At 42.3% G+C, this 11,773-nt stretch overlaps 1 protein-coding gene across 3 annotated transcripts in view; it reads right to left on the reverse strand.

Moving 5' to 3' along the window:
* Window positions 1–11,773, reverse strand: part of VWF (von Willebrand factor) — a 207,628-nt gene that overhangs the window by 189,395 nt on the left and 6,460 nt on the right. For all 3 annotated transcript variants that reach the window (XM_019544220.1, XM_019544218.1, XM_019544219.1), the window contains exon 6: window positions 1,503–1,627. In XM_019544220.1, coding sequence (XP_019399765.1) covers window positions 1,503–1,627 — 125 coding nt within the window. The remainder of the gene's footprint in view (window positions 1–1,502; window positions 1,628–11,773) is intronic.

Consider the following 11,773-nt stretch of genomic DNA (forward strand, 5'->3'; position numbering starts at 1 on the left):
ACACCTTGCTGGGGTTGTTTGACCCCAGTACTCTTTCCTGCCATGGCAGGGGGTTGGACTCGATGGTCTGTTCAGGTCTCTTCCAACCCTAGAAACTATGAAACTGCCCGGGGGGATAGGGGGGGAAGCGGCAACTGCCCGCAGCCACCGCTGGCAGTGTTGGTGGCGCCTTTTTCCAGGGGGTGCACTGCCAAGCTCAGGGGGTGCACATGCACCCGTGTGCACTCCCTACGTATCACAAATGGCTGCCTGTGTCACTTGTGCCATGGATTCTACAGGATGGCCATGCCTGGACTAAAAGGATGTCTACACTATTTGTGTCTTCAGTATAGCATAGACAAAAAGATGCCAAAATCACCCCATCCTCTTGACTGGATCCAGGCCATGGGCCAAATGGAGACTTGGCAGTGATAAGACATCAAGTGGCAGTGGGGCAAGCAGCAGCATGGCAAACAACAATCTGTTGGCACAGCCTTCACTAACCCCTATCAACAATAGCCATGCTCCTATAGTCCCAAATTCAATGGGGGGCCCCACCTCCCACTCACCCTGCCCACACATTCCCTGACTCACAAGGAAAAAGGCTCTGTGGCTCAGTGTCTGCCCATTGCCTGTATGTTTGACACCTTGGGTGTAGACAAACCCAAGCTAGTTTTAAACTGGTTAGCTTCAGTATAGGTAACAGTGTAGCCACAACTGCATCACAGGTCAAGCTAACTGCCTGAGTATTCAGCCAGCTTCTCAAGTAGGCATCGCAGCCTACACTGTACTCCGCACTGGTACTGCTAGAGTACAGCACCTACTGATACTTAGCCAGCTTGTTTTAAGTAAACTGGGTTTGTTTACACTACAGTGCAGTCTCAGTGATCTTGGGATCACATAGAAAAATGCTTGTTGGTGTTATGTATTGAACTACTGAACGATCTTTAACAAGGCCCCTGAAAGATGTTATAGTTACTAGTATGGGACTAAACTTAAGCCTTCACCAGCAATGGTTCTGTGGTCCTGTTTTGGGTGTGTACAGAAGTAGCTTTTTTCCACATTTAAAAGTGCTTTATTGCTGTGACTTAACATAAATGCATGGCTTTACAACACTTTAAAAATGAATGCAATGCTCTAAATTAACCCTTGTTAAATGAGGTATTAAACTTAAACTGCTGTATTTTACAGCACTTCAACAATCTACAAAGTTTTAAATAAATTCTGTACACTGGTTAAATTTCCAAGCAGTGGAAAAGCACCAGGGGTCAGTGGAACACCCACTGCCTCCAGGCCTGGAAAGCACCACCCCTCCTCTCCAAACCTGGATATCTGCCATGTTTAAGAGCACTGCAGCTTCATAGTGCCACAAAAATGCTGTAAAATTACAGTGCTGTAAAACATACACAGAGCACCTCTGTATACACCCATGCTGGTTTTGAGGCTCACTTAAGCCTCTGAAAGCCTGAATATACATGGTGCAAAGCACTTGAAATAGCTCAATCTTTTGTTATGGTACCAACCTCGTCTGCCATATCAGAGGAGATGTTGCAAGTACTGCTTGGAGCAGACACTCTCCTGCATTGCTCATCTTCACTGTCCAAAGCCCAGGAGTTTGCAAAATCATAGCTGTTTTTGACCAAGGTCCCTGTGAATCCAAGAAAAGGAGAAGCAGTTGGGTATCTAGGAACTTGAGTAACACAAGACCAGCACCGACTTTGGGAACTTGATATGAGTTAAGCCATGTTTGTAATCACTAAAAATCAACAGAGCTAAGAAAATTCTCCTTTCAGACACCAGACTCTGGAAAACTGCCCTGAGCTGGCATGGCTGAACTCAGTACAAAGCCCTTCTACACCAGCCTCTCCTCAATCAAGGGACAGCCAGGTGAGTGAGTGCTAAAACCAATGAAAGGAAATGCCCATCATTGCTCAACTCTACTGTAAAATATTAGTCCTTTAACAATATTCTAGAAGTTGTTTGATGGACTCAGATTTTCCTCTTTTTTTTAAATCCAAACAACAGAAATGTAAACAAAATGTAAGAGAATTGTAACCAAAATAATTAGATCACTCTCCTCCTAAGGAACAAATGTTCCTGGCAGCTAATGGTTTGTATTTTTCCCCCAGTTCAGGCACTTTCTTTTTATTTTAACCCATTGTATCCCACCATTCTTTGCTGAGAGGGGGAATAACTGGGCCTAAGTCTCACTCACTACTGCTTTGCACTACTTGTAATCCATTTACACCTATGCCAAAATACCACCATTGTGAGGAGTTAGAATTAAACAGTCACTTTGTATTGGCATGTTTGTGCAAAGCTGTGAAGAGTTAATGCCCCACACATCCTGGGAAGCTGTATCCCCAATCTTTCCATTCTGATTTGTTGAGAAGGGAGCTTATTTCTTGCTTTTGCTCACTTCTTCTTTGTCTATCTCCTGATCACACAGAAGGATAACTTTACTTTATATCCCACATAGCTCCTTCAAAGTGGTTATTTCCATACAGGTTTCTCATTTTTGCCAGAAAAAAAGTTTTGTCACATTTGATAGTATTCTAAAAACCCCAGCTCCTGGAGTTATGTGAAAATCCAAAAGAATTTTGTTTTGGATTTAAAAGAAATCCAGTTTTTAAAAGAAAACATCTTTTTTGAGCCGTCATGATTAAACACAAAAGCTTAAAATGTGATAGTTTCATCCAGAAGACATTCATTAGCCCAAAAGTTTTTGTTTGTTTGTTTATTACTGTTACAAAAATCCCTCTATCATTAAGCTAATTTTAAAAAAAAAGTTTGAGTCCTGACTCATAAATCCTTGAGCTTGACAATACAAAATTTTCTTCCCACACTAGGGACAGGGAATTACGGTATTCATCTTTTTGTGTTGTTTGTACAGTACCTATCGCATGGATGCCTTGCTCCAGGACTGGGGCTGATAACTACCAGTGCAAACACCACACAATAAATGCATTATGTAAGAGAAACTCACCTATTGTTTATTTTCCAGAGTACTAGCCAGTCAAATTATAAGCAACCTATGGCAAGAAAGTCAGCAGAAGAACTCAAAACTTCAAACAAGAGCACTGCAGCTCTTTGCATGCACACATACCCCTCTGCAGAGAAAGGTAGAAGATGCATATGGCTTTGCTCTGAGCAACTCAGTACACACATTTCATGCTATCACTAAAGATCTAGCATATTTTACTAACTATTTATTATTCACATTGCTGCAGTGTCTAGAGATCCCAACTGAGATCAGTATTCTGTTGTGGTAAAAGCTTTACAAATATGCAAGAAGATGCAGAGTACAACCTCTAAAAGACAAGCAAGGGGCTGAAGGGGAAACAAAGTCACGAAAGCTAGACCTAGCTGACTGAGTTCATGCAGCCAGTCTCTCTTGCCTTCTAGGCCAGGAGTTGGCAGCCTAGGGGTGGATCTCACAAGTGGATCCAGGATGTGGACATGTGGCTTCAGCTGCAGGCATTCTCCCCAAGCCACCCTGGAGAGAAGCAGCAGCCTGGTCCTAGCACCTGAGTTCCTGTCACTCAGGGTGAGTCATTTCTGTCTGCAGCTGGAAAAGGTTCCCCACCCTTCTTCTAAACCAGTGCCTAGGCACCAAACCACTCCGCTTCCTAAAGGACTATAACCAGTGCAGCAAGACTTGAAAAACCTGATATAAAGATCCTGTCCATCTCCAATATTAACTGCATTAAGGTAACACAATCAATATATTAGGGGGAGAAAACTTCAGAGAAACCAAATGCATGCAGAGGATAATTACTTTAAACACCACAACCCTAAGTCTCTCTCCCTCAGTATCACAGCTAACCTCAAGCCAACCAATCACCATTGAGTCTATACAAGGTGTCCTTTCCAGCCTTTCACATCTCATTGACTGAACATTAATATAGAACTGCCTTCCTAAAGAAAATCCCATTCTCCACTTTACAACTGTTTTGCTAACTAAATGCATCTCCTTGTACAGGGAAGTGAGGATCGTTACCCCCACAATGCATTTCCTTATTCAAAGAAACAAACCAAGCCCCCAAAACTCAGTAAGTGGATAAGCACACTCCGATAGATAATCAGGGAGAAAGGATAAAAAATGCAAAAAATATACATCATTTGTACATAAGGCATTTAGACACGTGATGCTTTCTAAAAACCATCCAAGGTCAGTGAGAAGTCAGTCCCATGTTATAAAGTCGTTGTATGGCTACTGTGGTACACTTACAAATCAAGGGTTATAACTATTTGAGCTCATTTCTGTAGATGACTGTTTTCAAGAGGATTCATACTAAGTCATCTTCTGTACATGCCACTATTAACAAGCTAAGTAATTCTCAAATACTTCACATATTTTATAGAATTACACAAAACAAAGAGAAGGGGAGAGAGGAGGAGAATTATCTCTGGTATGTACTGAATGTCAAAGCTTAGATAAGAAAAGAATTCTAGTTACTTGTGTTAAGCATCTAAAATGCAGTAACTTAAGCTACATTTTCCTTCAGGTTATTGATAAGTGAGGGTAGAATAGGAGGGGCACCACTAGGGAAAAAATAAAATATAAATACAATGTAAAATTAAAACACAGTCAAGAAAAGCATGGATGTTTCTAAGCACACAACTAAGACTATTAACAGAACCCTTAGGGATAGTTACATTTCCTGTTCAAACCATACATCCAGCTGTAAAACACAGCTATCTGCTTCTCTTAGAAGATAATTCCTTTTACTTTTTGGTGGTATATTACTTAATTCTGTTTAGAAAGGTCTTTGGGTTAAGCTGATGTGACAGCCCCTGTCTCCCACTTACAGAAGTGCTGTAAAACTAATTTCAACCATTCCTGAATCTTGATCAATTATTTTCTAAAATGCAGCAGTTTCTAACACCACTATTCTTTGTTCCTGGGATGCAGTCTTCTCACCTTTGGCAAACTCCTGGCATTTTTTCTTCCTCTGATAGCCAAGATTCTGGGAGAACAATTTTCAGTTGTAGATCAAATGAGCATATCAGAATCCCATAACCAATGCCCTTTATACTACCTGGGTGGGATTTTCTAAGGAATTCATGTTGGTCTAGCTTTGAGCTGAAGAAAATGGTAACACTTCCACTGATTTCAACAAAAGCAAAGTTAAATCAACACAGCACTTTAAGCCGTCTTGCATGTATCTAGAAAGTTTGATAAAAGGTTAGGAAGCAGATGCTCTATATTACAAAAATCCCCATGTTGGAAACTAGAACCCAGTGGCTATGTCTACACAAGACACTTACTGAGCAGTAGCTCGTTACTACTGTACAGTAGTGTCGCGTGGCACAAGTCATGATGCAGTAGTAACGAGCTACTGCACAGTCAGTGCCACCAAGGACCTATGCAGGGAGAGGTGCTACTGTGCAGTGACACTGGTTACTGCACAGTCATTTAATACTTGGGTACTGTGCAGCCAGCATCTCAGGTAGATGCAGTCATTGTGCAGCCATGCAGCCAAAGCTACTACTGCCAGGGCTGGATTAACCCTTTAGTGGGCCCTAGGCAAACAAATTTGTGAGCCCCTGCTTAATCCTATTTTTTTTCCACTCAATAATTATAATATGCAAAATAAGCAAACTGAGCCCCTTCTTCACTTATGGCCCTAGGTATGTGCCTAGTTTACCTGTGTGTTAAATCCAGCCCTGGCTACTGCCAAGGCTTCTTGCTGGGTGGAAAGTAGAGTCACCTCACACCTGTTTCCTGGCAGCACCAGGAAATATTCTAAACGTTTTAGGGAGTTGGCAGCTTCCACTCTGAGCTGCTCAGAGCTGTTCTCATGCTCACAGTGGTTATGACCTCAGAACTCCTGTTATCAAAGCTTTTTTTGGTTGATCTGATTCTGCATTTACTCCTGTGTAAACATTGTGCCCCTGTTTTTGTCTGCTATGAAAACACTTCTCACTGAGTTGTATGCAAGAAAGGTTTCCTCATTCAGAGAGGAAGTCTTTACATAACTCTGAGGTTCAGCAGACCGGCACTGAGCACTTTCGACAGAGCACACCTCTATGAGGAGTCTGAAGACAGGGGCGCTCGCTTTGATTAGTTACTTCTGAAAACTGAAATAGGTGCCCTGATCCATTTATCTTGAATCAGCACTTTCAGAAGGTAGGGTGTCAATGAGAACAGTTTTGCCATTAACATACAGGATTGGGAATCAGGAGACCCTACCTGTATTTCTGGATTTGCTACTGATTTCCTACGTGACCCTGGACCTATCGTGAAACCTCTCCATGGTTCACTTAACTCATCTGTAAAAATATGAGCAGCGACACTTGATTCCCTGTGTTGTGTCTTATTGTGTTTTCTTTGTACTGTCCCTTTCAAGCCAAAGCCCTCATGTTCAGCACTGCAGGGTTCAGTTTTCTTGTGGCAGTTTTGCAGCACCGGGGACTTCATGTTCTCTGCCACAAGGAGCCAGAGGCTTTCTTGGTTCCCCTCCCATCACAGGACTGGACTGTGTCAAGTCAGAGGCAAAGCAAGTATAGGTTCTGCATACATCTACTGAGAGCAATTGTTAAGATCCACGCTGGATATGATTCCAGAGATTCCAATAATAATTAACTGTTAGTTCAACCCAGGGGTGCCCAGAGTGTTGTTGCTGAACTCACAACTTATCACCCTGCCAAAGGGTGTTGTCTGTGCCTGCTGCCACTTTTTTTTTTTAAATAAACAAGCCATTTGTTAAAATTACAGCTTCAGATCATCCCAAATAACGTGGGAATATGACTCAGATTCAATTAAAGATATTGCTCAAAAGAATATATATATTCTTTCAATTAAATTCAATTAAAGATATTGATCAAAAGAATATAGATATATAGATATAGATATCAAAACTGCCAGGCTATGCTGAATCCTTTTCACTCTGTCCTCAGCCTAAGTAATAATGATTTATTGGTACAAATTGGAACATGTTTAACAAGAGAAATGGAAAGAGCCCTACCCTCAAACACCCTACAGGCCAATGAAAAGGATATTATCTTAGGAAGTGGGAGACCTCAGTGCAAATCCCAGATCTGAGTAAGGCAGAGACAGGGTTGAATCAGGGTCTTTCATATGCCAGGCAAATGCTTTAAACATAGGCTTACTGAGCCAAAGGAGAAGGACAGCCTCCCTCTAATGTACTGGGAGCAGTGAAAAGCACCCTTGGTAATCTAACACTTCTCTGATTTATTAAAAGTGCCTGAAAACACAAATTTAAATTATTTAATTCCAACCAAAACAAAAGGTTTTGTTTGACCTGCCCTCAAATTCCTTTCAATTAATCAAAAATATCTCTCTCCCCGTCTCAAAACAGCCACCAAACCAAATAAAATGTTTTTACAACCCTACTTACGAGCCTTCCTCTGCTGCTATTTTGAAGGCACCTTAGGATCCATTATGTAAATGCACAGTTGCATTGTTATTTGTGTAAATGTGTATTGCTTCTGGAGAAGCAACACAGTAATCTTTTGATACTCCTTGGAACACTGGATTTCTTACACGGACATGATATCTTTCTACTACTGTAACGCTCATCTACTGTGCAATGGCATGATATACTCCTCATTTCAGCAGTTTGAAGACTTCTATGTGCTGCCAATTCCTAGCCTCTGAATTAGAGCAGGCACAAGACATCAGGCCCTTGTCCAAAATGTGGCTGTGTGTATTGCTTTATTGTGAATGTTTTTGCTATCTGAGAGGTTCCCAGCTCTACATTTCCTATTGCTGTCCTGACTAAGGAATCCATGTTTATAGTGAGCTACCAGACTTTATTTACTTTTTTGTAATGTAAATGTTTGTATATGAAGTTATCCTCTTGAAAGCAAGGGACTTGCTAGCTAAAAAGCAGCAGAAAGCAAGCTGCTATGCACCAATGTGCCTTGAAATTAATGTGTAACATTTCAGCACCCACTCTCAGAGTATCTCTGAAGGATGATCCATTGGTTAAAGCAGTAGGGTAGGACTGAAAGGACTCAGAATCAAGCTGTATGCTCTGCCACAAACTTCCCACGTGATCTTATCCAAGTCACTTAGCACAACCCTGTGCCTTGGTTCCCCACCAACATAACATAGATAACTATCCTGATCAGGAGCACAGGGGCTGTAAAATTAACCCTTCATGGGCCATATGTGGCTCACAGGCCATCAGTGGGCAGTGAGCAGGAGAAGGAAGAAGGTAGAAAAGGAGCATAACTAGGGAAGTATCCTTGTCAGCCTAGCAATCATCAACTGTTATGATGCCCACCCCCTAACACGAGCTACTGGAAGAAAACATAAAATTAGAGCACCTGGCAGACTTTATTTTTCCTTGAGGTCCAGTTTAGGGGCCAAGTTCGAAGCAGTGTCAAAGCCAACCTTTGGCTGTCACGCGCTTACTGTCTGCAGCAGCAGAACTCAGCTACAGTCTCTTCTGCCACTTCTTGCTCTTTCTCTGATCCCAATCCTGAAAAGCACCAAGTGCTTAATATACTGTTAGACAAGGTTCTTTGGGTGAATCTGGTATCTTTTATTAGACCAACTGAATAGTTGGAGAACAATATTCAAGCAAACTTTTGCGTTCAAAAACCTTTCGTCATGCTAAGGAAGTTTCAGCAGTTGATGTGTGCTCTTCCTAGATGGAGGAGCACACATCAACAGCTGAAACTTCCTTAGCCTGACGAAGGGTTTTTGAATGTGAAGGTTTGCTTAAATATTGTTCTCCAATTATTTAGTTGGTCTAATAAAAGATATCAGATTCACCCAAAGAACCTTATCTGCCTATGTCCTTAGACCAACACAGCTACAACCTACACCCCTGTAATATACTGTTAGGAGTCCAAGTTCAGTATCTCTCTGGATCCAGATCTCATGAACCTCTTCTCCCACTTTTATTCAGTATCTTTTTCCAATACAATTTAGTCTTGCTGCAGTTATCAAAACAAATCCAAACTATAATTACCTTCCAGAGATTGGAGCAAGTACATCTAGTCCAAAAGCAAAAATACAAGCAAAGGGTCAGCAGCAGTTGACAGTGGCACTCAAGGCAATAACAATGTAGGCTGCAGGATCAAGACATATTAGAGTGACCATGCCAATCTCTGCATTGTTATGTGAGAACCTGCTTCCTGAAGCTGGATTGACTCTTATCAACCCAAGCCATTCTAATCAGACTAACTGAAAGAAAATGAACAAATGAAAAGGAGCAGGCAGACTGTTTATGTTAACAGTTAACTCTCATGCCTTTATATTCAACTTACATGAACTACTCTGTAGCTCATGCTAACATCAGTCCCTCTCCTGTAAACGAACCTGTTTAGTTAACACAGTGGTGCTCAACCTACAGGTTGCAGGCAGATCCAGCCCATGGCACAGAGGATCAGAAGAGAGCAGCTCAGTCAGGTACACTCCCTTCCCTGCCATGTACAGTGCTGCCGATCCCCTCTGCAGCCCTCCTGCTTTCTCCCTCTCCTCTCCTCTAAGCCAGGTGCTGCTTATTTCCTTCCTCCCTTTCTCCCTGTTCCTCTCCCCCATGGCAGCCAGTTTACCAGGATAAGCTCTCTTCTTCTCTCCCTCTGACATTGGCAGCCACCTTCCTCTCCCCTATTGAAAGGGAGTGGTGACAACCAGGTCATTTGGCCCCCTACTCTAAAAGGCTGAGCAGCAGTGATATAGAAGACTCCTTGTGCCCACAAACAGACACAGGGTCCACATGAAGTTAACAGGAACAGTGACGAATGGGTGGCCAGACAGCACAGGAAATTCTTCCTTGTCCTTTCTATTCTTTTCTCCAATTTTTTTTTTTATGTTTCTCATAAAACTCCTTTTTCAGGCACTTTACTACAAAAAGACAGGCTTTCTGGAAGCCACCATGTTTTCAATTGAAGGACTTGTTCTTTCAGTTTGAGTTAATACATATGGAAGTTCACCCACTTGCAGTGGAAGGAAATCTTTGACATTTTAAGATTGGCAGTTCATGTTTGTTTTTTCCCACTGTTACTATAACCAAAAGAGATAGCAACACAACTTCCTAGCCTCAGATCCACAGATCATTTCTTGCTTCCCTCATATCACTTTATCAATACTATAAAAGGGCTCCCGAGTCCAACGCCAGTTCTGAAACCTATAGAAACTGTGGCATGATGAGTTAGAGCAGTCCTCCTAACACAACAGACATTTGCCTATTGGGTTTGGGATGGGGGGAGAGGCAGATAAGTCAAGCTCCACTTCAGAGCTGATCAAGCAAAGGAGCCAGTCTGAAGCACTGCCCCCCCCCACCACACACACACACACACCACTCCAGTGCTACCTGCAGGATGGGAGGGGGGAAAAGGGTAGAAGAGTGAGCTGTGGGTTGGCATTTGCCTGGCCTGAGCTGGGGGGGGAAGGGAAGGGGGGCTTGAGGGGCCATGAGGCAGGAGGGTCTCCAATCCACCCCCCACTCCACCTCAGGCCAGGGAAACCTCAGCCCACACCTCTCTCTCCCCCCTGGGTCTTGATCAGCCCAGCCCCATCACATGACAGACTGATCTTAGGGAACAAAAGTTCCCTAAGGCGCTTTGAAGCAGAGAGCCTTCATCTGATCCCTCATTTGATGAGGGTTAATTTGTTGCATGATCAGCCACTTTTAAAGCACTCTGCAGCTGTGCACATGTGTCACGACATGGCTGCACAGCACTTGCAGGCTGCCAATAGCATGACAAATGTATCTTCTGTCTGAGCCAAAGGGATCCCTCAGCTCCACAAGGACAAGCTTGTGTGTGGAAAAAGGGCGGACACAGGAATGGAATAGGAGCCTTCAGAGACATATCACCTGAGGGAGCTAGGCAAAGGGCCCAAAAGATTACCCTTCTCTTTTGCAGATATCCTAGCCTCCTTTTCCCCAGCCCCAAAAGTTAGAAAGAACACATCTCTTGACTTCTCTACACTTGTGGAAACCCTACTTGTACCCTACCCAGCTGCCCAATATGTGGAAAAATTAGAAATTCCATGTAAATCAACTCACTCCCTTTTGATTCCTGCTCCACCCAAAGATTAAAATCAACTCTCTGGCAATGACAGCAGTATTTCTGGTCATGCAGCTCTGAGGGAGTCAATTAACTTCCTGACTCATTATAAATCTACCTGATCCCTTCTATCTTCATTCTACAGGTGTTAATGAGCCTCTCCCCTTTTTAATGGTCTTGATGTTCCACCAATCAAGTCATTTTTTCTGCAATGCTGCTGTGCTATTAACAGGTCCTGGTAATGCAACTGGCATTTCATAGCCCTGCAGAATGTTTTCAACTATAGCTAAAAACCATTAACTCAGGTGTGTAAATAATTTTCAGAGAAGCATTGGATGCTCTGCCAAGATGCTCAAGAAGCCTAGATTTTGTTTCATGAATATGAAAAAGAGATGTACATCTAGTTATAATCACTACAAGACTAATGAAATGACACCTTTTTATTATTTTTGCCTAATTTGTTGTGTTTTTCTACATTATGTATAATATAGTAAATTAATGTATATTCCAATAGAGTTATATTTGCTTTTGCTTCAGTCTTAAATCTGAATCATATAGCCCTAGGCCCTTAGCATATTAGTAAAGCTTCTAGTTTCTATTTAACTGGAGAAAAATGTGTTGTATTACATGATGATGTACCAAACCATTTGCACGCAACTTTTCAAAATCCTAGATTCACTCATGATTATATAGCCCTTACTTTCAGTATTATCTTTCAAGGGCCAACATCTATAAACAGAGATATCCCTAAGAGCGTGCAGAGCCTGGAGCATATCAGCCCATATGGAGCCAGGGGGTGGCA

The sequence above is a fragment of the Crocodylus porosus genome, unplaced genomic scaffold (assembly GCF_001723895.1).
Source record: "Crocodylus porosus isolate Cpor-Errol unplaced genomic scaffold, CroPor_comp1, whole genome shotgun sequence".
Taxonomy (NCBI): Eukaryota; Metazoa; Chordata; order Crocodylia; family Crocodylidae; genus Crocodylus; species Crocodylus porosus.